The 27585-nt window shown below is 37.8% G+C and overlaps 4 protein-coding genes and 1 pseudogene across 4 annotated transcripts; all 5 read right to left on the bottom strand.

Annotated features, from left to right (window-relative positions):
* Positions 1 to 2437: 2437 nt before the first annotated feature.
* LOC114582937 (olfactory receptor 13H1-like) lies at positions 2438 to 3358 on the bottom strand. Its single transcript, XM_028704285.2, has one exon. It carries the CDS (start codon positions 3356 to 3358, stop codon positions 2438 to 2440), a length of 921 nt encoding a protein of 306 aa, XP_028560118.2.
* A 2663-nt stretch (positions 3359 to 6021) lies between these two features.
* Positions 6022 to 6793, bottom strand: LOC144325347 (olfactory receptor 13H1-like; annotated as a pseudogene).
* Positions 6794 to 8276: 1483 nt separating this feature from the next.
* Positions 8277 to 9197, bottom strand: LOC114608071 (olfactory receptor 13H1-like). Its single transcript, XM_077916920.1, has one exon. The coding sequence runs from the start codon at positions 9195 to 9197 to the stop codon at positions 8277 to 8279; it is 921 nt and encodes a 306-aa protein (XP_077773046.1).
* Positions 9198 to 14174: 4977 nt separating this feature from the next.
* LOC114582938 (olfactory receptor 13H1-like) lies at positions 14175 to 15104 on the bottom strand. The gene has a single exon (XM_028704286.2). It carries the CDS (start codon positions 15102 to 15104, stop codon positions 14175 to 14177), a length of 930 nt encoding a protein of 309 aa, XP_028560119.2.
* A 7223-nt stretch (positions 15105 to 22327) lies between these two features.
* Positions 22328 to 23248, bottom strand: LOC114582939 (olfactory receptor 13H1-like). Its single transcript, XM_077918258.1, has one exon. It carries the CDS (start codon positions 23246 to 23248, stop codon positions 22328 to 22330), a length of 921 nt encoding a protein of 306 aa, XP_077774384.1.
* Between the last annotated feature and the right edge of the window lie 4337 nt (positions 23249 to 27585).

The raw sequence follows: 27585 nt of genomic DNA, 5'->3' as shown, positions 1-27585 counted from the left end.
GGTGGTCCATAACACAGCAGTTGAGTACATTTTAAATGAAAAGTTGCCCAACAACTCCGGGTAGGGTTAGCGAATTTCCCTGCCTGAAATCCTGGAAAGCTGACATGGACATACTTATTCCTAAAAATGTTTACCTTTGACATGTCAACTAGATTTGCAAGAATCTTTTATTAGCAATATTAACACAACAGGTGCAGATAAAACCTTGCTCCCTTCCTAAAATAGATTTTTCAATAGTTGTAGAATCATTCATCCACTTTAAATGTGGTGCCTTTCCCCTTCCCACACGTCTTCTTAATGCTCCTTTTACTTCCTGATTTCTGAGTGTGTAGATGAGGGGGTTTAACATGGGTGTCAGTACCCCACAGAAAAAAGAAATGGTTTTATCAAGCTCTCATGTGTCTTTACTTTGAGGTTTGAGGAATGGAAATATAGCAGTGCCGAAAAAAAATGCTTACCACAGTCAGGTGGGAAAAGCCAGCTTGAGAAAGCCTTCTACCTGCCACCTGATGAATGAATTATTAGCATGGCCATTATAATGCAAAAGTATGAGAAAAGGATAAAGGCAAAGGGGCCAAGAAATGTGAGAATCCCAGTTAAGAACATTAGCAGTTAGTTCAAAGAGCTTTCTGGTCTGGTAAGCTTCAGAACTGCTTTCACTTCACATGTCACATGGTTAATTATGTTGTTTCTGCAAAAGTGAGTTGGCATTGCATACATTGGGACTATCCCTAAAAATACACCACTGCTCCATGTTCCAGCAGCTAACTGAATACAACATCTCTTGCTCATGATTTGCATGTAGTGCAGTGGACTGGAAATGGCTATATACTGGTCATAAACCACGATGGCCAAGAGGAAGCATTCAGTCATACCTAACCAGACACCACCGTTCATATGCAAGTAACACACTGCAAATGGTGGGTTTGTCCACCAGAAGATTCACATTCTTACTTGAACAGCTTTCTGGGGGGTGGATCACATACTACTGGTGGTGAGAGCAAAGGTAAAAGCAGTTGGGCTCAGAGGCAAAAAGTGTGGGGACAACATACGAAATACAGCCTTTCTCCTATAGGCTGCGTTTCTGCCATGAAAAAATCAAAGGCTTATACGTGCATAGCTCTTTCTTCCAGCAAAGCTAGCAGTTCAAGAATACATTCATGCACTTGAGGAGAAATGTGGCATGGTGAGAATGCCAAACACCAGACAGCAAGCCTGAGAACTGCAAATGGCCCCTGGATCTGTGGCTCCACACCTCTGTACACATGTAGACTCTTCATAGTTGAAGGCTGCTGAATATCAGTTTGTGGAAAATGCAGGAGGAGAGAGTACACTTGTGCCCATGTTCTGCTTGGGGATTTCCCATGAGTATATGGCTGGCCACGGTGACAGCAGGATGCTGAGTTATATGGACCCTTGGGCTGAGTTCCTTTCCCTAGTCATAGTCCAAGAGTTGGACACTAGAGGGCAGGGACAGCGGCTCAGGGTCTGAAGGCATGACCCTGTTATTTCCCACAACCGAGTTGCATAAAACCTCCAAAGGGCTACTGTGCCATAGATAATAGTGACAATGTTAAATATGGCGCTTGGTTTACTGGGCGTATCTAGGCACAATTGAAAGTGCTGCTATTGAACTTTGAAAGCCATCTACAGGTTGAGGAAGGCTAATATGCCAACAGATAAATGTACTCGGATAAATGTACTCATAGGCCCAAGATCAAGATAAATGAATTTACTGGGATTAATAGGCAAGGCCTTCTTTGTTGTCATTTACCAATTTACACTGTTGCTCACTTTAAGTTGTTACATCCTTACTTTTTTAAACTGACTGTGTATGAGTATAGGAACCTGCTTGTGTATTCGTTTTTGTTTTTACATATTATTTTTGCTGATACTCATCAAAAGATATGAAAAAGTTTATACCCAGCACAAAGTATCTTTTTAAAATAAACCAGAATAAAGGGGGGTGGGGGAATTAGTCTAATCAGAATCAGGAGCAAAGAGAAGGAAGAAGGATAGGGCGATGGAAGAAAGAAAAAGAAAGGAAAAATATAAGGGGGAGTAAAAGGGGGGATTATAAGTAAAAGTTGAAAAGACTTTTGATTCTCTGTAAGCCAAATATAATTAGTTGTTCAAAGTATTCACTCAAATAGACATCAAACTAATTTATTTTCTATAAAACAGTATTTTTTTCCAATCTTCAAATCCAGTTACTAAAAGTTCATCTTCTCTTTCATGCAAAATGTTCATAAGAAGTTTCCAATCCATTATAAAAGTCTATAATGATTTTTCCTGATTAAACAGGTTAAGTTTGTTATCTGAGCTAAGTCCAATAACGTTATCAACCATTTCTCAATAGGAAGGACTATATCTTTCCACAACTTCCTTGGTTTTTTCATTGTTGAATCCATTTGTTTGATTCTTTTAAATAATTCCTTTACCCTACCATAAGCCTTCTTAAGGCTCCTTTTACTTCTTGATTTCTGAGTGTGTAGATGAGTGGGTTTAACATGGGAGTCACAGTTCCATAGAAGAGAGAAATCGCCTTATCCAGTTCATGTGTGGTTTTAGTTTGAGGTCGGATATATGAGAATATAGCAGTGCCATAGAAAATGGTTACCACAGTCAAATGGGAGGCACATGTGGAAAAAGCCTTTAGTCTCCCACCTGATGAATGGATTCTCAGAACTGCCACAATAATGCGTAAATATGAGAAAAGGATAAAGGCAAAAGGAACAAGCAATGAGAGGGATCCAGAGAAGAACATAAGCAGTTGGCTCATGGAGGTATCTGAGCAAACAAGCTTCATAACAGCTATGAGTTCACATGTGAAATGATTGATGACATTTCTCCCACAAAAGCGAGCTGGCAGGGCATAAATGGGAATAACCCCTAAAAAAAAGGCACTTGACCACGTCCCAGCTGCTAACTGAATGCACAATCTCTTGTTCATAATCAGCATGTAATGTAGTGGGCTGGAAATGGCTATAAGCCTGTCATAAGCCATAACAGCCAACAGGAAGCATTCAGTCGTTCCCAACCAGACACCACTGCTCATTTGCAAGTAACACATCGCAAAGGACATGGTGGGTTTGTCCACCAGAAGATTTGCAATGGCCTGTGGGATGGAAGTTGTCGAATATCCAATGTCAAGGAAAGACAGATTACCAAGGAAAAAGTACATGGGGTTGTGGAGTCGAGGATCAGCAATTGTACCCAAAATAATAAGAACATTTCCCGCAATGGTTATGGAGTAGACAGCTGTCAGGAATGCTATTAATCCCATTCTTGTCTTTGGTCGACCAGAATAGCCGATGAGGACAAATTCAGTCACTGCAGTCTCATTTTCATCTTCCATATCCTGAATCAAATATTCAATGACACTGAGAATGGGATTTTCTAAAGAAAGGACATAGCCAGCTTGCTAGTCAATAGTATTCTGGTATTTCAGTCATTAACACACTCTAAAATGCTAAAAAAAATCACAAGCAGTTACTTTTAAAACCTTACACATTGTACTCCCTTTTAAAATTACATCAAAACTAAATTGCAGCCATGCAGGCACTCTTGTAACTTTCCTACATTTTATCCTGTTTAACTGAGAAATAGTTATAAAAGAAAAAAATTGTATAAATGCATTGCAAACTATGGAAATCCCCTATTGATCTGCCATTTCTTCTTCTGTATTTTCCTGGTTTAATCTCATCATCATATGGCTGGCTGATCATGCATAATCTTGGCACACATTGGGGTCTGACTTGTTAATAGTATAGCATACATCTGCCACAGACAATCTGAAATTTGTGTTTTGGAATAGCTGCATTAATGATTCAGAAATTATGGTCACACACAGCTTTTCAGGCAAGACAAGGAAATTTTCCCAATATCATTTGAAAAGATAAAAATGTTGCCTAAATACAGCGAAATTATGGAGCTGATCTTGAATGAGTGCTATTCTTAAGTAATGAATATAAGAATTTCCTGATGGATGCATTGGGAAGAGGCACTAAAATGAGGGGCAACTTTTGATCCTTCTGGAGAATGCAGCAAGGATCACACAGTCCAATTAATAACTAAATCCTGTACTTTGAATTTATGCAGAAGTCTCCATATTGTCTTAATTCAATTGGACTAATGGGAGAAAGTTACCATGCTAACTTACTTAAATTCTTTTAACTCAGGATTCAAGTTACACTTTTGTGATTTCCCCTGCCACTGAAGCAATACATTGTTCAGGGAATCTCCCTGACCCTCCAAAAGAACTGCAGAAGGATGATGGAAAACTGTTCTTCTGCAAACCTCCATAACATTATAATTATACTGCTGCTTCCAGTTTAAGTCCCACTACGATCAGAGTTCACAGGGACTTGGTGTTGGATTCAATCCTATATGTACTTACCTTCACAAGTCCCTGTGAACTCTGATGTTACTGATGTCTAATCATAAGTAAAGACATATTGAATTCATTCAGATGTACTCCAAGATTATATGGAGGTGATCAAACAAATATGTTTTGTGGGACTGCATGTTGTGTGTGCTTACAATGGATGCCCAAACCAATAAATGCAGATGTATTAATGGCTGGTTTTGCGTATTTAAATTTTTGTTTTCATTTTGTTTAATCTTCCCAGTATATTTAACAAGCTGAATACAACATTCAAGTTCATTTTCTCATTTAAGAAGAGACAGCTGCTCATTCAATACATATAGAAATATACATTTAAAATAGACAGTGAATACCTTCAAATGCCTTTGGCCTTCAAAGCATTTTGGATATCCTCCATCAGTATTTGTTATTAAACTGAGAGTTGACATTTTTTAACCACTGGTCTTCACCTGGTGGATCATGATTCACTCATGGGTCACAACCAGACCAAAGACAGCTCACCAGGGCAGTCTTTCATATATGAAAGGTAAAAAATAAAAAAATAAGAAGTAGGTTGAAATATCAATATTTGAGCTAAGTATGGATCCTGTGTCTGGAAAGGTTTTATAACATTATGGGTACACAGGATAAAGGATAGCATTAATAAAGTATTAACTTCTGATGCTTGGAAAGTTTCAAAATGTTCCCAGTAGAGAGAAGGGCAGTGCATAAGGCAGTAGATATATGTTCAGGGAAAGAAAAGCCATTCCCGCCTTAGTTAGTTTACATTTTTAAATACACATCCTTATTCTGTATTCCCTTGGGTAAAAAGTCCCAGGAGCCTCATTGATTCAGCAGCCTCAAAAACACTCTCTTGCAATGCAGAATTGAATCTGTACCTGCTCATATTGTAAAGAAAAAGAAAGGAATCTGGTGTGTTTTATGTGGGGGTGGTCCATAACACAGCAGTAGAGTACATTGTACACAAAATATTTCCCAACACCTCCAGGTAGGGTTGCAAATTTCCCTGCCTGAAATCCTGGAGAGCTACCACCAGTCATTGAAGACAATACCTAACCAGATGGACCAGTGGTCATAACTTGTATAAGGTGACTTTTAATGTACCTGTGTTTCATAGCAGTTCCAAACTCACCCCCTCACTGTTTCATTTCATTATGAGTTGATTTCCAAATTCCCTTTATCTACATACATCTCCTTAGAATTTGAATAGATTCGTCATTGAATGACATGGATGGAGATTCTTCTACCTAAAAGCCAAGTTATAGGGAACCAGGCAGAGGGCCTTCTTGGTAGTGGCGCCCTCCCTGTGGAACGCCCTCCCACCAGATGTCAAAGAGAACAACAACTACCAGACGTTTAGAAGACATCTGAAGGCAGCCCTGTTTAGGGAAGCTTTTAATGTTTGATGTATTGCAGTGTTTTAGTATTTTTTTTGGAATCTGCCCAGAGTGGCGGGGGAAGCCCAGCCAGATGGGCGGGGTATAAATAATAAATTATTATTATTATTAAAAATGTTTACCTTTGACATGTCAACTAGATTTGCAAGAATCTTTTACTAGCAATACTAACAGAAGAGGTCCAGATAAAACATTGCTCCTTGTTTAAATATACTTTTACTGTGGCACCTTTCCCCTTCACACAAGTCTTCTTAATGCTCCTTTTACTTCCTGATTTCTGAAAGTGTAGATGAAGGGCTTTAGCATGGGTGTCACTACCCCATAGAAGGAGAAACAGTTTTATCCAGCTCTCGAGTGCCTTAACTTTGGGGCTTGAGGTATGAATATATAGCAGTGCCATAGAAAATACTTACCACTGTCAGGTGGGAAGCACATGTAGAGAAAGCCTTCAACCTGCCACCTGATGGATGAATTCTTAGGGTGGCCATTATAATACGCAAGTATGTGAAAAAGATAAAGGCAAAAGGGCCAAGAAATGCAAGAACCCCAGTTCAGAACCTTACCAGATGGTTCAAAGAGGTATCTGGGCAGGTAAGCTTCAGAACTGCTTTCACTTCACCTGCCACATGATCAATCATGTTGTTTCTACAAAAGTGAGCTGGCATTGCACAAATTGGGACTATCCCTAAAAATACATCAGTGTTCCATGTTCCAGCTGCTAACTGAATACAACACCTCTTGTTCATGGTTAGCATGTAATGCAGTGAACTGGAAATGGCTATATACTGGTCATAAGCCATGATGGCCAAGATGAAGCATTCAGTCGTACTGAACCAGACACCACTGCTCATTTGTAAGTAACACATTGCAAAGGACATGGTGGGTTTGTCTACCAGAAGATTTGCAATGGTTTGTGGGATGGAAGTTGTTGAATATCCAAGAAGGATCCAAGAATGTCAAAGAAGGACAGTTTACTGAGGAAAAAGTACATGGGGTCGTGGAGTCGAGATCAGCTGTAATATCTCTTCCTCCTTCTGCCATTCCTATCCATCTACGTCTGCTCTTGGGGGCGGGGCATGTTGCAACCATCTAGAATAGATCTAGACAGGACTGGGGGAACCTCAAAGGTGGAGAGGAAATAGCTGGAAATTGCTTCCCTGGGATGATCATGAAATATATTGTAGTCAAGGCTGATGAACCATCATTTTTACTTTGGTTAATAGTTTCAGATTTGTTAAAAAAATGAAAAGTATGTTTTTTTTAAAAAAAAAAGTTCAACAATATTGAATGTGAAATCTTAAACATATTTATTTGCCGATTAAATAAGATGTAAAAAAAGTATACATTGCTTGGTAACAAATAATAAACAAACAAAAAACAAAACTCTCAAAGCAGTTTACAAAAATGATAAAACTATCAATAAGAACAATTAACAGTAATAATTTAACACTTTTGAAAAGTTTAAGTAACAATAAATTATAAACAGATTAAAAGTTGCATAAACCTAAGTATCTGGGTATTTACAATACTTTAAATATTTTTGTCATTTCTCCTGGGTGTTCTTTATTAGTAGTTGGTATTAAATGAAAGAAAAGCCCAATAAGACTTATTACTTTGTTTCTTAGTTAGCTAATATTTTTAAACCATGTTCTTCCTCTACATTCCCGCTGGAGGATATTCCCAAGAATGTCACTGATTCAGCACCTAAGAACAGCCTCACACCATGCAAAATTCATGCTGTTAATATTTAAAGAAAGAAATTAAGCCTACAAATAATTTTTCATTCAGGTAAAAATGAACATGGGCAAATGGGATTGCTGCCGTCTCTGAAACTGACTGCAGTCATAGACTAATTAAAATACACTGATTTTACTGGCGCCTATTGAGTACACTTTGAGTAAAACATAGTTGAAAACCACTCATTTAAAATAAAGGGGAGGAGGGCTGCAATAGATGCTAGAATATCAACCCACATCAATATTAAATAAAAAGTTGAAAGAACAAAAACAAAAAAATCTGTCCATATATCATGCTCTGGTGAGGGAATTTCAAACATGTGGCTTCACAATTAAAAATGCCCTTGGTGGTAACTCAGAATTCTAAAACTTCAGAAAAAGATTATTATTATTATTTTTTAAAAGGAGGGAGTAAAAGGGGGAAAATAAAAAATAAAAGATGAAAAGACTTTTGATTCTCTGTATTCACTGAAATGGATATCAAACTATTTAATTTTTATAAACCAATATTTTTTTCAATCTTCATATCCAGTTACTACAAGTTCATCTTCTCTTTTATGCAAAATGTTCATAAGAAGTTTCTAACCCTAAAAAAGAATATAATTTTTTCCCGATTAAACATGATAAGTTTGTTATCTCAGCTAAGTCCAATAATTTTATCAACCATTTCTCAATAGGAGGGACTATATCTATCCATAACTTGGTTGTTTTTTTCATTATTGAATCCCATTTGTTTGTTTCTTTTAAATAATTCCTTTACCTTACAATAAGTCGTCTTAAGGCTCCTTTTACTTCTTGATTTCTGAGTGTGTAGATGAGTGGGTTTAACATGGGAGTCACAGTTCCATAGAAGAGAGAAATTGCTTTATCCAGTTCATTTGTGGTTTTAGTTTGAGGTCGGATATATGAGAATATAGCAGTGCCATAGAAAATGGTTACCACAGTCAAATGGGAGGCACATGTGGAAAAAGCCTTCAGTCTCCCACCTGATGAATGGATTCTCAGAACTGCCACAATAATGCGTAAATATGAGAAAAGGATAAAGGCAAAAGGAACAAGCAATGAGAGGGATCCAGAGAAGAACATAAGCAGTTGGCTCACGGAGGTATCTGAACAAATAAGCTTCATAACAGCTATGAGTTCACATGTGAAATGATTGATGACATTTCTCCCACAAAAGCGAGCCGGCATGGCATAAATGGGAATAACCCCTAAAAAAAGGCCACTTGACCATGTCCCAGCTGCTAACTGAATGCACAATCTCTTGTTCATAATCAGCATGTAATGTAGTGGGCTGGAAATGGCTATAAGCCTGTCATAAGCCATAACAGCCAACAGGAAGCATTCAGTTGTACCTAACCAGACACCACTGCTGGCTTGCAAGGAACACATTGCAAAGGACATGGTAGGTTTGTCCACCAGGAGATTTGCAATGGCCTGTGGGATGGAAGTTGTTGAATACCCAATGTCAAGGAAGGACAGATTACCAAGGAAAAAGTACATGGGGTTGTGGAGTCGAGGATCAGCAATGGTGCCCAAAATAATAAGAACATTTCCCGCAATGGTTATGGAGTAGACAACTGTCAGGAATGCTATTAATCCCATCCTTGTCTTTGGTCGACCAGAATAGCCGATGAGGACAAATTCAGTCACTGTAGTCTCATTTTCCTCTTCCATAGCCTGAATCAAATATTATCTTGAATGACACTGAGAATGGGATTTTCTAAAGAAAGGAAATAACCAACTTGCTAGTCAATAGTATTCAGGTATTTCAGTCATTAACATACTGTAAAATGCAGATTAACATGCAGTTATTTTTAAAATCTTACAAATTGCTCCCTTTTAAAATTGTATAAAAACTAAATTGCAGCCATGCAGGCACTCTTGTAACTTTCCTACATTTTATCCTGTTTAACTGAGAAATAGTTATAAAAGAAAAAAGTTTGTATAAATGCATTGCAAACTATGGAAATCCCCATTGATCTGCCATTTCTTCTTCTGTATCTTGCTGGTTTAATCTCATCATCTAATGGCTGGCTGATCACGCATAATCTTGGCCCACATTGGGGTCTGACTTGTTAATAGTATAGCATACATCTCCCAGAGACCATCTGAAATACCGTATTTTTTGCTCTATAAAATTCACTTTTCCCCTCCTATATATTTTTTCTTGTTTTCTTCCTCAAAAAACTAGGTGCGTCTTGTGGTCTGGTGCGTCTTATAGAGCGAAAAATACGGTACATGTTTTAGAAAAGCTGCATTAATAATTCAGAAATTATGGTCACACGGAAGTTTTCCAGCAAGACGACGAAATTTACCCAGTATCATTTGAAAAGATAAAAATGTTGCCTAAGTACAGTGAAATGATGGAACTATCCTGAATGAGTGCTATTTTTAAGTAATGAATATAAGTATTTCCTGATGGATGCATTGGGAAGAGGCACTAAAAATGAAGGGCAACTTTTGATCTTTCTGGAGAATGCAGAAAAGATCACACAGTCCAATTAATAACTAAATCTTGTACTTTGAATTTAGTTGGACTAATGGGAGAAAGTTAATGCTAACTTACTTAAATTCATTTAACTCAGGATTCAAGTTACACTTTTGTGATTTCCCCTGCCACTGAAGCAATACATTGTTCAGGGAATCTCCCTGACTCTCCAAAAGAGCTGCAGAAGGATGGTGGAAAACTCTTCTTCTGCAAACCTCCATAACATTATAATTATACTGCTGCTTCCAATTTCAGTCCCACTAACATCAGAGTTTAAAAGGACTTGTGAAGGTAAGTTCATATAGGATTGCATCCAACACCCTGAGCCCGCCTATTTTTATTATTATTAATCATAAGTAAAGACATACTGAATTCATTCAGATATACTCTAAGCTTTTCATAAAGTGATCAAACAAATAAGATTTGTGGGACTGCATTTTGTGTGTGCTTACAATGGATGCCCAAACCAGTAAATGCGGATAAATCGATTGCTGTTTGCTCATTTGAATTTTTGTTTTTATTTTTGTTTCATCTTCCCAATAAATTTACAAGCTGAATACATCTTTCAAGTTCATTTTCTCTTTTAAAAAGAGACGGTTGCTCGTTCAATATATATAGAAATATACTTTAAAAATAGACAGTGAATACCTTCAAACGCCTTTGACCCTCAAAGCATTTTGGGTGTCCTCCATCAGCATTTGTTATTAAACTGAGAGTTGACATTTTTTAACCACTGGTCTTCACCTGGTGCATCATGATCCACTCAGGGTTCGCAGCCAGACCCAAGATGGCCCTCCAGAGCAGTCTTTTATGGAAGGTAAAAAATAAATAAATAAGAAGCAGCTTGAAAAATTAATATTTGAGGTAAAGGTGGATCCTTAATCTGAAAAGGTTTTATAACATTATGGGTACACAGGATAAAGGGTTGCATTAATAGAGTATCAGTTTCTGATCCTTGGAAAGTTCCAAATGTTCCCAGTAGAGAGAAGGGCATTGCAGAAGGCAGTAGATATATGTTCTTGGAAAGAAAAGCCCTTCTCTCAGTTTTTTTCCTTAGTTAGTTTACATTCTTATTCTGCATTCCCTTGGGTACATAGTCCCATGAGCCTCATTGATTCAGCAGCCTCAAGAACACTCATGCAATACAGAGTTTCATCTGTATCTGTTCATATTGCAAAGAAAAATAAAGAAATCTAGTGTGTTATATGTGGGGGTGGTCCATAACACAGCAGTAGAGTACATTGTACACGAAATATTTCCCAACACCTCCAGGTAGGGTTGCAAATTACCCTGCCTGAAATCCTGGAAATCTGCTACCAGTCAATGAAGACAATGCCGGACCACATGGATCAGTGGTCTGAGCTTGTATAAGGTGACTTTCAATGTTCCTGTGTTTCACAGCAGTTCCAAACTCATCCCCCTCACTGTTTCATTTCATGATGAGCTGATTTCCAAATTCCCTTTATCTACATACATTTCCTTAGAATTTGAATAGGTTGGCCACTGAATGACATGGATGGAGATACTTCTACCTAAAAATGTTTACCTTTGACAAGTCAACTAGATTTGCAATAATCTTTTATTAGCAATATGATCAGAACAGGTCCAGTAAAGCATTGCTCCCTTTTGAAATATACTTTTACTGTGGCACCTTTCTGCTTCCCACAAGTCTTCTTAATGCTCCTTTTACTTCCCGATTTCTGAGTGTGTAGATGACGGGCTTTATCATAGCTTGGAATCTGTTATGTTGGCTCTAGGGGTCAATCTTATTTATTAATCAATTTTATTAATTAATAGCTCATTCACTATTCAATGCAATTTACATAATTTTTTTTAAGCTTCATTTATGTATGTTACAAATTTACATAAATAACATACTTTATTTCCACAGCATTTATTGTCATTGCAAAAGGGGGGGCACACAAATTAAACAGCAGGGGATGTCATACATTACATGTCCATTGCACAGTGTCATTAAATAACAACAGTTATTACCGATTTCTAGTCACTGGGTTGATTGATTTCTGTTCTGGACACAGGATGAATATGGGAATATCAGCCATTTCCACATCTTCAACATCCCTAGTAGGCTCCACTGTGATTTAGGACCCTTACAGTCCAGGATTCTAAACTGTGTGGAGAACAGAGTAATCTCCCCAAAGTATTTCAGCTCCCAGTTTATGAAATGATATATAGTTGCGTGTGTAGGTCCCCAAGCCACCCCTCAAAATAATTCACAAAACACACGTAATTTAAATTTAAGGTTTTTGGGCACTATTTTGGCCACAACTTTATTAAAATACAAAATCTGTGAGTGGTTGCTTAGACATTGGTTATGACTATCTGTCCCCCCGCTTGGGACAGAACTGACATTCCGAACTCCATCGGAAGCCAGTGAAGGGAAAGACAATGTTGGGGATCAGTTGAGCTGAGCGACAGCCCTCACCGCTCACCCAACCAGCTCCCCAAGGCTTGCCGGCCCTGGTCCCATTTCAGGGATTGGACAAAATCATGGCAAGCCCCAGGATTCCTTTAATGGAATTCCCTTCGCGCACCATTGGAGGGGTAGGCACAGCCTATCCTGACCCCTCCACCACCAGCTTTTTATAACCAATGCCTAACCGCAACCTTACAAGTTGTGACGAATTGCTAAGTAGTAGGCAAAAACCAAGTGGCACCAGCCAATCAGCCAAATGGTAAAATTCCTACTAGGCCCCTGCCCCAAGGCAGACGACCCCATGACAGGCAAAGCAAGGTCAACCAGAACACAGGGCGGGCGGGCGATCTGATGCACTCTGCTAAAGAGAAAGCAAAAGCCAGAGTGCCCCAATATTTAAAGACTATGGTCCCACCCACCAATTTGCTACAAGCCATTTGCCCCAGCAACCTAGTCAGCCAATCATTGCACCAGGCAATAACCATTAACCTCCCTGGCAACAGAGGGCTGGCCTGGCAGCCCACACCGCAACCCGTGCTCTCATTTTAGGGAGAACACGCTTTGCGTGGTTAGAATTCAATGAAAGAACAGGGCAGATGGACTTCCCCCCACTCTCCTTCTTGCAAAAATCTAATCACATAGGCATGGACCTCTGAAGAATGCTACTGAGCAACCATATTCTAATTCCAAGCTCTTTTACAAGTTTCAATTACTTCTCCATGAGTTAAAATGGAAGGATTGGGAAATAAGAAGGGGGAGAAGCATGAAAAACAAGCAGCTGACCAACTGAGATATGATATTTAGAAGTGCAAGATCCTCAGAAGTATGGTGCCCATAAATATTAGACTTCATTGACTGACATAGAACCAGCCATAGCAAGAAGGCATGTCCTTGAGTCCTGTACCATCTGTTTCTGATTCTTACATTCATATTGAATATATAACACAGGAAAATAAAGGAAAGAAAGAAGCATACTGCTCATAAATGTTTATAATCTCTGACTGCTTTGAGCTATGCCCTAGAAAAGCACCCTGGTTATTTGAGCAACACATTTGACAAATGAAATTACAGGTTTTCTAGAAACTGTGCTCTGAAAGGTGAAAAATATTAGCTACAAGAGAAGGAGAGATCATGAGGAAAAAAGTACATAAGGTTGTGAAGCGAAGAGTTAGTACTCACAACCAACATTATAAGTCCACTTCTAATTAATTTACAGTGCAATTGTGTGCATGCTTATTCAATTAGTAGTATGGCCCACTATGCTCAGTGGGTCCTACTGCAAGTGAAATGGAACTACAATTACCATGTTTCTTTGAGGGAAGCAATGTGCTTTTAATATATGGTATGGTTGTGACCTCAATCACTGCATGACTGGAACAACTTTTGCAAGTCCCAACCTCTCCTTCCCCTGTGCACCCCAGAAACTTGCTTAGTATCATCCCCAATCCTTCAGAGTCAACTGGGAGGAGTGTGGAGAAAGCATGGGGAGAGAAGAAAGGAAAATTCAATCGCACTTGCAGAGATCATTGCACAACATAAGCTTAATTCTACATCCCCAGTAGATTTAACTAGGGGGTAGAAAATAATAGAATATAGTGGTGCCATTGATTTTTTTTTTTATCACAATCAAGTAGAACATACCAGTGGATAAAGGCTTGTTCAAAAGTAGCAGCACCTATGAGAACTTAATTCTGTTCACTATATCTCTATGCTCATTTTTTAATTATTATTTCTCTTTTCTTCCCACAAGTCTTTTTAATGCTCCTTTTACTTCCTGATTCCTGAGTGTATATATGAGTGGATTTAACATGGGAGTCACAATTCCATAGAAGGCAGAAATTATCTTGTCTAATTCATGGGTACTTTTAGTTTGTGGTCGGAGATACGAGAATATAGCAGTGCCATAGAAGATTGTTACTACTGTCAAGTGGGATGCGCATGTGGAGAAAGCCTTCAGTCTCCCACCGGATGAATGAATTCTCAAAATTGCCACAACAATACGCAAATATGAGAAAATGATAAAGGCAAAGGGTGCAAGCAAGGTAAGAACGCCAGTTAAGAACATCACCAGTTGGTTCATGGAAGTATCTGAGCAAACCAACTTCAAAACTGCTTTGAGTTCACATGTCAAATGGTCAATCACATTTTGTTTACAAAAGCGAGCTGGCATTGTATAAATGGGGATTACCCCCAAGAATAAGCCACTTGACCATGTCCCAGCTGCTAACTGAATACAAAACTTCCTGCTCATTATTATTGTGTAATGTAGTGGACTGGAAATGGCTATATACCGATCATAAGCCATGATGGCCAAAAGGAAGCATTCAGTCACACCCAAGCCAACACTAATGCTCATTTGCAAGTAACACATTGTATAGGACATGGTGGGCTTGTCTACCAGAAGGTTTGCAATGGACTGTGGGACTGAAGATGTTGAATATACAATGTCAAGGAGGGAAAGGTTACTGAGGAAAAAGTACATGGGGTTGTGCAGTCGAGGATCACCTGCAATCACCAAGATGATGAGGCCATTTCCCACCACTGTTATAGAATACACAACAGTTATGAAAACGAGTAATCCTATCCTTGTCTTTGGTCTACCAGAATAGCCGATAAGGACAAACTCAGTCACTGTCGTCTCATTTTCCTCTTCCATATCCTGAATTCAGTATTATCTGCAAAGACATAGAGAAAGGAATTAATCTAAATCAAGGCCACGGTCAAATTACAAAAATGTTATGCAAGTAAGCCTTTCAGTCAGAGGGGAGGATGGCTTTTTCTTATGATGCATTATTTATTTTATTTAATCAGAAAGTTAGTGTTAAAATATTACCATATTTTTCGCTCTATAAGACGCACCAGGCCACAAGATGCACCTAGTTTTTGGAGGAGGAAAACAAGAAAAAAATTATTCTGAATCTCAGAAGCCAGAACAGCAAGAGGGAACGCTGCGCAGTGAAAGCAGCAATCTCTCTTGCTGTTCTGGCTTCTGTGATAGCTGCGCAGCCTGCATTCGCTCCATAAGACGCACACACATTTCCCCTTACTTTTTAGGAAGGAAAAAGTGAGTCTTACAGAGCAAAAAATACGGTACTTCTCTTCAAGTATCATACGAAAAATAATTCACATTGTATAATTATTTGCATGCATTCTTTTTATTCAAGTGAGTGTAGGAGATTCTTGATTAAATTATGAAAAACAATACTTTGAAAGCAATAAAATGTAATCCAAAATGTATTTGTTTAGGGCTTTCTAAGTTTATAAATGTGTTATATAAAAAACAAAAACAAAAATGCATTTTTGGTAAACGAAAAACGAAAAAAATTACTCAAATTTATAGACAAGATTAATAAAGATGTAAATATAGTTAAAATAAAATTATTATAAAGTATTAATTATTTACCTTTTCTTAAGAAAATAAATAAATGAATGTTGCTTAGCTATGATTTTATTATTCCATTAATTTACAAAAAGAACCATTTTCCAGTAAACTTTTTATCTTTATTTATGAAATAGCTTTGGTTGTTGGGGCACCTTGGAAATATAGCTTTTGTTGCAGGTTCGGAATATAAATTATGCTAAATCATTAAGCGATTCAAAGCACATCCCTGGGCATATCTACTTAGAAGTAAGCTCCATTCAGTTTGGCTGGAGCTACTCTAAGGTAAGTGGGTATAGGATTGCAGTCTATGTTGAAACATTTGCATGGTGATGAAACAACTGAACTAAAACTCACCTTACAAACAATATATCTTTCTCCACCTATGTTAAATGAGATACATCCAAATGACATTAATAATAATGTTGGAGATGTGAATCTCTTAGGACAGCTTTAACGCATATTTGATAGTTATGCCCACTTATTTTGGAAATATGTTTTACATGATTTTTTTTTTAAAATGAACCAGTACATCTAGAGCTGTTAAGAATTTTATTCATGATAACTTAAGTTTGTATTGCTGTGCATTGGAAAACCTCACTTTCCACTTTAGGAATAATTGAAAAACAGCAACAACACTTCAATGCCATTAGTGAAGCTGATATAGTTCTCTAGAACTTAATTACAGGAAAAGTGAAGGAAAAATTTAGAAATACCAATAACAAAATAAACCACTACCGTGAAACCATTAAAATAAATGAACAATTGTATTAGGATGAGTGCACTGGCATAATATCCAATATAGCATTTCAGTGGAAAGACTATTTTATTAGGCAGACATGAATTTTATAAAGTATAAAATAGGAAGCACAACCAGTAGCATTGAAACGTGATTATTTTTTGTCATTTAGTTTTGAATACCTTCAAGAAAATCCTTTAAAACTCTGCTGAGAATCTCTCTCACTCTCTGGACACCTGCCACCGCAAAACAAACACACACATCCCTACTGGATCTCTCTCAGAAATATGAACTCAAGTAATTCACTTTATATACCCTAGAAACTGCAATATGTGAATTGCCTAAAAGCAAATCTAGATCCAAGCGATTTTGCTTCATCTGATTGCAGTTTGAATACTCACAGTTTGTCAAAACAGAGCGCAGCATCTTTCAGCTGGATAAATTTGGCAAGAGAAATAAAGAATGAAATGAAAACACAACAATACCTTTAAATGCTTTTGCCCTTTAAGGCTCTGTGGATGTCCTGTGTCTGCATTTGTTATTAAATCAAGAAGCAGGATTCTTTAAATTACATGGGAATTGCATCCAATCAGTATGTGGAACAATGAGAAAAATCTAAAGATGTTTGAATGGCAACTAGGAAAACTAATTCAACATAATCTTTTATGAGATTTCAAAATAATAATAATAATAAGAAAATTAAGTAAAACTAGATACCGTATAAGAGGATGCATTTTGCATCTCTTTCATGATGGCATCATAATTGAAAATTTGCAGAATTGTCCCTGTGCAGCCCCACAATAAATACTTGCATTAATAAAGTCTTCTTTTGTGTTCCACAGAACAAAAACCCAACTATTTTGTTGTTGTTGTTGTTCTTATGCATCCATACAACAGTAGAAAAAGCCCAATGGGACTTTGTTTGACTTTGTTCCTTAGTTGCTTGCTATTTTTAATGAATACTCTCCCTCTTCACTCCCATTGGTGCATAATCCCAGGGGAATGAATCAGCATTCTCAAGTATATTCTTAAACAATACAAACTTTCATGCCACTCTGCAGGAATATAGACCTACATAATGCTTAATCTGAAGGAAAACTTGTGTTGGACAGGTCCTGCTGGTGAGCCTCCCATAGTCTCTTTGGAAAACAAGATGTTGGATTAAATGGGCTTTTTCCTGTCCCAGCAAGAAACTCCTTGTGTTCTTCTTTGCTGTGTATAGGGTAATTAGAGTCAAAATGAACACACTGAAAAGGAGCTTCTAATATCCATGCATTCACAAGATTGTTTGTTTAAGAGCCTTAATTCCTGAATGTACCCAGAAATATAGAATCATAGAATTATAGAGTTGAAAGCAACCCAGAAGTTCATCTAGTCCAATCCTTTGTGATGCAGGAATCTCAAATAAAGCATCCATAACAAATGACTTAAAAAACATCCACAGAGGGGGCCACCAGGGGGCGCATTGAAAGATGGCCGACAATAACATCTCTCCGACCCACACGAGGTAATTAAGAGGCTGATATGGGAGTATGCAGCCTCCCTTGCCCCCCCAAGGGAATGGGGGGGACTGCCTTGCCAGCTGTGTCCATAATTCACCCCCGGATTCGAAAGAAGGGGGTGAGGGCACTTGGCACGAAGTCCTTGGGTGAGGTCGGCTATCCCTGACGCTGTCTTTAATCGCGCACTGGTTAGCATTAGCTCGAAAAATATAATTGGAAATATATAATTGGAAAGAAGCTAATGCACATACATCAAGTGAAGACCGGGAGTAAAGACTGCTGATTAATGGGATCTCTGTGAGCGGAGCGACGGGCTGGACAATAAATCAAGTGAAGAATCATCATGAAAAGATTGGTATGTTGGAAAGGGGGGGGGGACTTTTCTTTTCTTTTTTTGTCTTATGTGAGTACCAATAACCCTCCCCTCCAGAGAGAAGAATCATTGCAAATTACTAATCACAAGCAGGAGATTAAGAACTGTGTGGAAATGAATTACTGATCAAAGAGAGGACTGGTGGAAACATCGGGGAATGGAAAAAAAGTTTTATGACGCAGTTACAAATGGAGTTTCGTTAAGACAGGCTTGCCCATAGGAGGATGAGGGGGAGGAGGACCAGGGTCATCGGAATGTGAATGTATGGTTATTGGAATGTGATCTTGACCTGGCAGGGCCCCCTGAGATATAGATTGGCAAGCCTGTGGGAATCAATGGACAGACTGTGGGAATGTTATTTACAGAGGTGTGGAAATGGTGTCTGTCCTTTATATGATATGACTCTTGGAGAGTGTAAAACCCACACAGGATATGTTTGTTTTCAACCCGCTTGTGAAGATTATCAGAGATCACAAAGAAAGGAATATATGATAACAACAAGAAGATGAGGAAAATAACAAAGAGACTATCTGAACAGAACTGTTTAATTAAAGCAGCAGCAAGAGTGATGTTTGGATCCCTTTCGGAGCTTGAAGTATGGGCACCCCCAACAAAATTTTAAAAATCTGGCTGTATAATTTGGAACTAATGTGATTTGGAATTAATGTGATTTGATTGGCCTGTTAATAAAAATTATATTAAAAAAAAATCCATGGAAGGAGAGTCAACATCCTCACAAAGGAGGCCATAGGATGGTCTATGGATATCGCCAGCTTCATTTTTGCCTTTATTTATTTGAAGATCTTCACAGATTAGGGCGTGTGCTAATGTGAACGGGGCTAGTAATCAAACTCATTAAAGTGTTGCATTAATATCTATTGAGGCATAGTGGGTCACTTTTAGAATTTATACTGGAGTGACATGGACCCTAGCATTCACCACCATCTAATTGCAGTCATATAAGAAAAAGTGCACAACTGTGTTTTCTGGTTCCATCGCCTCTGTCTCTTCCCTGTTGCTCACTCTCACTAAGTTGCACATTGGAAGGGCTGGTCTGAACAGTAATAGCAGGCAAGCACCTTCATAGTCTTGTTTTTGGCACCTCTTGAAACCCTTTTTTGTTTGTTTGTTTGTTTCCACAAGCCTCCCCAGGCATGTAATTTCAACATGCCATTTTATTGTGAAATATTGTTTTTTAAAACAGTCAGGAAGGCTGATTGATCGCCAAATGACTGATATATTGCAACATAGCAAACAGCCTGCTTAATAATTATGAAGAATAACTCAATAATGTGGAAGGTACTGTATTTTTAAATCTCAAAAGAAAGGTTTGGACAACAGCTTGGACTGGAAGGATTAATGATTTGGGAGTTGCCGTGACATTAAACTTCAGAGAGTTGGATAACAGCCCAGATTGGAATGGAGCCAGTTGAAGCTGCACTAGCAAAAAGACAGTTGGAAAAGTATATTACACAAATAAAGCTATACTCGACGGACGAAAGGATATATGATTTCTAACATGATTGAGAATCGCAGAGACAGAGACATGAACTTAAAGGTAAAGGTACCCCTGCTCGTACGGGCCAGTCTTGACAGACTCTAGGGTTGTGTGCCCATCTCACTCTAGAGGCCGGGGGCCAGCGCTGTCTGGAGACACTTCTGGGTCACGTGGCCAGTGTGACAAAGCTGCATCTGGCGAGCCAGCACAGCACACGGAAACACTGTTTACCTTCCCGCTAGTAAGCGTCCCTATTTATCTACTTGCACCCAGGGGTGCTTTCAAACTGCTAGGTTGGCAGGCACTGGGACCGAGCAACGGGAGCGCACCCCGCCGCGGGGATTCGAACCGCCGACCTTTCGATCGCCAAGCCCTAGGCACTGAGGCTTTTACCCACAGCGCCACCCGCGTCCCATAATTGAGATGTGGAAATATGGAAACAACAACAAGAGGCAGAATTGAGATTTGGAGTTATGCTTCAAGGTCCAGACTATGGGAAGCCTGAAAAATTAATAATTACAATTTGTAAGATAATTTGACCTTTTTATTTTAGTTTTCTCCCCTTTTTATTTGATTATGATTTGATATGTTAATTGGATGTTTTTTATTGGGAAATTAATAAAAATGATTTAACAAATAAAAGCACAATAAAACATCAAATATTAAAATTAAATTTAAAAAATTCCTTCCAGTAGCACCTTAGAGACCAGCTAAGATTGTTATTGGTATGAGCTTTTGTGTACATGCACACTTCTTCAGATACATCTGAAGAATTCATAATCTGAAGAAGTGTGCATGCACACGAAAGCTCATACCAATAACAAATTTAGTTGGTCTCTAAGGGATTTTTTTAAAATTTTGTTTCGACTGCAGCAGACCAACACGGCTACCTACCTGTAATCAAACATCAAAAACTTCCCTAAACAGGGCTGCCTTCAGTAAGTAAGATAGTTGTGTATTTCCTTGACATCTGATGGGAGGGCGTTCCACAGGGTGAGCACCACTACCAAAAAGGCCCTCTGCATGGTTTCCTGTAACCTCACTTCTCTCAGGGAGGGAACCGCCAGAAGGCCCTCAGAGCTGGATCTCAGTGTCTGGGCTGTACAATGGGGGTGGAGACACTCCTTCAGGTATACTGAACCAAGGCCATTTAGGGCTTTAAAGTCAGTACCAACACTTTTGAATTGTGCTCAGAAACGTACTGGGAGCCAATGTAAGTCTTTCAGGACCGGTTTATAGCCTCCATACCTATCAAGTTAGTGGCTGTATACCCTCTGTGTTAACTTTATGCGAACCATCAAGCCACTCAATATATCTTGGATGGTTCCACCCAAGATTTGAGGATCCCAGTGATGGGTGAGCACAGTTGCCATGAGGCTTCCAACCAGAGTTTATTCAGGGAGCACCCTGACATTGCTGCAGAAAGAGAGAGAGCCACAGAGAGGATTTCTGACCCCTGCATGGACCCACCCCTAGGGGATTTTCAGGTGCATACTTTGGGCATCATATCCAAAAAGGTTCTGGGCAAGTATTTCACAATCTGTCATATCCTAGGCAGGGGGCGGGTGTGTCTGTGAATGATGTAATCCCACTTAAATTATGCTCAATGTGGTATGCCTCTTTGTATCACAATGAAGTTGATCAGATCCTGCTGCACCTTTGTCAAAATGTGACACTGAATCTGCTTTCTGCCTGCTTCCCTGTGCATCCAGATGATTTCTGAATGCTGGGTTTCGAATTGAATCACTGCTGGTATATTGATAAAGCCTTGCCCATGGGCAGTGCCATTTTTTAATTATTTGTTCTAGAAAAAGAGGTGCCAGAACTCAGCATGAACACCTTCCTTTTTCTCCTAGAATGGCAATGGTACCCACCTGAGAGGTGCTGGAACTGGGTTCTGGTGAGTTCCAGCTGAAAAAAAGCTCTGCCTATGGGCTGCTTCATTTAGGTTCTGTAAGTTCTTTTGCACAGATAAAATTGGCTAGAAGAAATGCTTTACCCATGAGGATATCCTCATGGGTAAAGCATTTTTCTCATCACTATGTATTGGAATGCATTTTTCTTTTTAAAGTCCTCATAGGTTCATATTATGCATTCTCCCCAGAGCTTAATTTGCTATAGAGAATTTGTTCATTATTTGAATATATTCTGCTCTCAGGATTTATAGAACCACTGGATTGAGTAATTGAGTATATACAGTGGATATGTTATATAAATGAAACCTATCTTTTTGTTTCTATTTCTATTATTATCAATATTATTCACTCTGTTTAGAAAAATATTAATGCAGCTCCATTACCCCCTCCCTTTCACCCAAAGAAAACTGAAAATATAAGTGTCATGACAGTTTAAAATAATGTCTAAACACACTAGATTCAATCAACACTTTCACTGCAGTTTCTTCTCCACCAGCCTTTTGAGCCCTCCTAACACATCCTGGTTTCTCAGTGTATAGATTAAAGGGTTTAACATAGGTATCAGTGCTGCATTAAAGATATAAATAATTTTATCAATAGTATGACTGTCCTTAGATTGAGGTTTGATATATGTGATTATAGAATTTCCAAAGAACACCAGCACTACAACTAGGTGAGATCCACAAGTAGAGAAAGCTTTCAGTCTGCTTCCAGATGAATGGATTCTCAAAATGGCCACAAGGATACGTGCATACGAAAAGAGGATGAAACAGAAGGGGGAAAGGACTGTGCAGGTGCTGGTGAAGTACATTGTCAGTTGTCCCACAGCCTTGTCAGAACAAATTAATTTCATGAGGGCTGTGAGCTCACATGCAAAATGATCCACCTCATTATGTCCACAGAAGTGGGCAGGATTTGCAAGACAGGGAACAATAGCAAGTAAGAAGGCCATGGTCCATGATACAATAGCCAAAACAATGCAAACTTTCCAGTTCATGATAAGCATATAACGGAGTGGATTGGAGATGGCAACATAGCGGTCATAAGCCATGACTGCCAACAAGAAACATTCTGTTGATCCAAGGTATATACCAGTGTACATCTGAATGTAACATTTAGCAAAAGACATGACAGGTCTGTCCACCAAACAGTTGGCAATAGATTGTGGAACTGAAGATGTACAAAGACAGATATCAATGATGGACAGATTACAAAGGAAGAAGTACATTGGATTATGGAGCCGAGGATCAGCTATGACTACAAACAGAATGAGTCCATTTCCGATTATGTTTCCTAAGTAGATGATGGTCATTAAAGCCGCCAATCCTATCTTTGTTTTGGGATGTCCAGAGAAGCCAATGAGGACGAATTCAGTGATGTCAGTCTCATTCATTTATACGTTCTGCAGAAAGATTTTTGGGGGTGATAAAGGAAGATATTAAAGATATTCAATATCTGAGAAAGCTAGATGATTAACCATATATAACTTATATATAAATCGAATTTATATGAATATTGTGAACCAAGATACTGATACCATTAAATTGCATCAACAATTTTTAGGATATGAACTATAGAACTGATAGCTAAATAGATAATCAAGAGGGGGGGGGTTGTTGTTGTTTTTTATTTTGATTATGTATTTTGTGGCTTTATATTTTGATTTTATTCTGTGAACCACCCTGTGAACCACCCTGAGACCTCTGGGTATAGGGCAGAATAATAATAATAATAATAATAATAATAATAATAATAATAATAATAATAATAATAATACCATGAACTGATATACAAAAAACCCAGTGATATTGTGGGGAAAGAGACTTTGGGGGGGGGGAGTACATGTACTTCATAACCAGTTTGTCCAATATGCTAGCTGAGTAGATCTATTTAATGAAACCTCACATGCTACATGTTATGTATCACTGTGTCCAAATTAATTTACTGAATCAGCAAAGCTTGAAACAGTAGGAAATATGAAGTGCATGAGACAATACAAGGGCACAGCTACCAACTGCAAGTTGATGTACATGAGGCATGCATTGCAATGCAAACATATTATTTCATGATGATCATATACGTAATATATGGGACTGGAGATTGCAACATACACCTGGTTAATGGCATGATAGGTCTGTCCACTAAACAGCAATAGCTTATGAGAATGAAGTGGTGGTAAAACAGTGTCAACCATGGAAAAATGTGCATTCAACTTAGCAACTACGTAAGACTATGAGTCCATTTATAATTATTGTCACAAAGGAGGTTAAGATCAGAAAATTCATGAAGCCCATTCTGGCCTTGATTCCAAAGCAATACAGTTAATTTAATATATCCAATATCCAATGAAACACAAATATTTCTGTAAAATTCTCCTAATTCCAACTGTAGAATTGTTCAATAGAAAGGAAACCAATTCATTTACATATGGCTCCTGGTTTTGTACTGGGATTTATTAGAAATAATTACAAATTAAAATATGACTCTAACAATAGCAGTACAATAGATCTGCCAGACTAAACTGAAAAACCCGAAGATGAATAAATATCATCCGACCTTCTGATTGGCAAGCCCTAGGCTCTGTGGTTTAGACCACATTGCCACCCACGTCCCTTTGGTAGACCAAATACACAAAACACTATTCAGCCAAAATGATTGATACCAATAGGCATTCATGTTATATGCATATACCTAACGTCATAATATCTGATAATTTAGGAAGGAGGGCTGCAGCTCAATGGAAGAGCATCTGCTTTGTGTGAAGATGGTTCCTAATTCAATCTTCAAATAGGGACAAAAACGCTCCCTGTCTGAAACCCCAAAGAGTCACTGTCGGTCAGCATAGAAGATAATGAGCTAAATGGCCTAATAGTGTGACTCAGTATAAGGTAACTATGCTATGCTATCTAATTATAATTTACATGTGAAATGGGGTTTTTAAAGCTATTTTCTCTTGTTATGTTATCTTCCATTTTATCTAGAACTATGTAATGTTTCTACACTTTCAAATGGACACTAATAAAAAACAAAACAACGTTTTCATTTAAGGCACATTTTAAAATTCCCCAGCATGTTTCTAAAACATTTTTAACAGTTGCAAGAGGAAGGGGGAAAAACTGTTTTCAGTTGGCTGGAAGCATCCCAGATTATTATTTCATTGATTTTCATCCCTTTCAGATGAAGGTTAAAAATGGGTAAGGCTTTGTCAAAGTTAAATCTTTAAACCTTCCAGGGATTTCAGTTGGACTGATGCATTGTGACACTTTTAATGAAGCTTTATAGAACAGAGGTATATTATTTTCATAATTATTATTACATTTATATATTGTTCTTCATCCAAGGATCACAGAGTTGTTTACAATACAAATCGAAACAGTTGAATCCAAATAATCAGGTCAATTAAAGAAGAGCTTACCTTTTAAAAAATCTCTTCAAATGAGGGTGAAAAATCTACTCAGTTGTGACAATATGCTTTTTTAAACATCAGCTCATTGTCATAGATTTCCCCCCACAATTTTGGTAAGATAATGCAAGAATATTTTGGTAACATAATGCAAGACTGAGAAGAAGATGTTTGGAGCTATAGTGGCATTTTTTGCAAATTAAAAATGTAATATACAGTTCTGGATCTAGTGTATTACTAACAACACATGTTCAGAATCCATGTTACTGATTCCTTTTGACTCACTATGTTCATCAAATTAAAAAGAAAGGAAAGCAATAAAGGTCTGAAAGCTGGCTATAGCACTTTTACATTCTTAATTATTTTTCTTACATTATCCAGGCCTTCAGTAATTATCCTTATATAAGTAGCATAAGTTTAATTCCTAAACAACAGGTATGTGTATTTGTGTGTGTGCATTGTTACATCCAGCTAAAGATACACAGTGCTATATTAGTTCTTGATTTCTGATTTGCCCTTCCGCATTCCCATATGATACAATCCCCACTGACTACTTTGTTTGAGAGCGGTGAAAATAGATCTACAACTATCCAACTTATAAATCTGAAGTTATCATCAGAAAACTAGGTTTCACAACGAAACTGTAGACCTCAACAACTTGAGCAAAATTAATCCCACTGAACTTACTTGAACACACTCAAGGGTTATTCGGATCCCCTCCTGCATCCACTGAGTCTGGTCTTAAAAAAGTGTAGGTGGCACTTTAGAACTTTCTACCAACAGATATTAGGCAGACAACATTATGGCATTGTTTTGGGTGCCTGCTATTATCTTTTGTGCTCCAGAAGTTGTGTTATGTTAAAAAGTATACACATTTTATACATGCTAGTTTACACACACACACACGTCCACACACACCTGAAGTTAATGTTTATTTTGCATTTTATTGGTATTCTGGAAGAATATATTAGACTTGTAAAATGCTTATAGGTCTATTATATAACACACAAATGTTGTCTATATTATGCTGTATCTCATTTGTCCAAAGAAATGACTGGAAATATGGCAAGGATGTGCATTGGACTAAAAAATAACCTTGCAGTTGTAGGTGTTAATTCTTAAAAGTTGCCTATTTGTTTTTCTTTTTTTAGTAAATGTTATTGAAATTGGGGGGGGGATACAAATATGACTATCAGATATCTTTTTATCAAGACTAAAATGCTAATCTAAATAAAAACACAGGGCAGAAATAGAGAAAAGAAGGGAATAAATGAATGGGAAAGGGGGGGGGGATAAAAATAAAGAGAACTTCTGATTCTTCATCTGCCAGCTATATAGAAAATTATTCAACATGCCCACTCCAAGATAACACCCAACAGGAAATCTACCTTCTATAAACCAACATTATTTTCAGTTTTCAAAGCCAGATATTAAAAGTTCATTTTCTGTTTCATGAAAAAAGTCTCTAAGAAGTTTTCAATCTTTAGTAAATATTAACAGTGATTATTCTGATTAAGCACATTGATTTCACTAACTCTGCTAAGTCCAGTAATTTTAATAACTATCCTCAACTTTAGGTATCTGTGCATATAAATGTATTGCTGCTATATTGAAACAAATGTATTTCTGCTATATTGAAACATATTGAAATAAAGTTTCAGTCTTTTTCTAATTCTATATCCATTAGTCCCAGTAGGAAGAGTACTAGTTTCAAATGAAACTTGATCTCCAAAATCCTCTGTATCAGCATATGTATTTGAATCCAATACTTTTTAAAAGCTTTTTTACATGTCCACCAAGCATGATAAAATGTCCCTTCATTTTTCTTGACACTTTCGGCCAGTATTTGGAACATTTTTATACATCCTAAATAACTTCTCAGAATTTAAATTTTTGACATCAGGTGTAGGGTGGGAGGGCATGGCTTGACTTGGCAAACATGACTTTGCAGAACAAATTAAGATCTCTGCCGGGCTTATTTAGTTCCAGAAACCAGAGGTGATCCAATGCTAGGTTATAGGAAGATATCATCTGATAACTGGGCCTTTTGGTTTCCAAATTATTTGCTTTATCATAGGGTTGAGGAACCTGTGGACTTCTAAATATTGCAGGACTAAAGCTTCTATCATCCCTGACTACTTATTACGGTTGCTCAGGCTGCTGTGAGAAGGAGTCAAACATCATTTGTAGGACCACCAATTCACCATTTCTGCTTTATCATTTTAATAGCTTATCTTTCTAATATATTGAACAGATTAAATCATTCTGGTAGGATAGCCCATATCTGATTTACAGAACAACTAGATAGATAGATGATAGATAAAAAG

The sequence above is a fragment of the Podarcis muralis genome, chromosome 13, assembly GCF_964188315.1.
Source record: "Podarcis muralis chromosome 13, rPodMur119.hap1.1, whole genome shotgun sequence".
Taxonomy (NCBI): domain Eukaryota; kingdom Metazoa; phylum Chordata; class Lepidosauria; order Squamata; family Lacertidae; genus Podarcis; species Podarcis muralis.
This window is presented reverse-complemented; position numbering and strand designations above follow the sequence as displayed.

Excerpts from the sequence above, each read along its gene's own strand:
- LOC114582938 (XM_028704286.2), bottom strand. The coding sequence starts at position 15,104 with ATGGAAGAGGAAAATGAGACGACAGTGACTGAGTTTGTCCTTATCGGC.
- LOC114582937 (XM_028704285.2), bottom strand. The coding sequence starts at position 3,358 with ATGGAAGATGAAAATGAGACTGCAGTGACTGAATTTGTCCTCATCGGC.
- LOC114582939 (XM_077918258.1), bottom strand. The coding sequence starts at position 23,248 with ATGAATGAGACTGACATCACTGAATTCGTCCTCATTGGCTTCTCTGGA.
- LOC114608071 (XM_077916920.1), bottom strand. The coding sequence starts at position 9,197 with ATGGAAGAGGAAAATGAGACTACAGTGACTGAATTTGTCCTCATCGGC.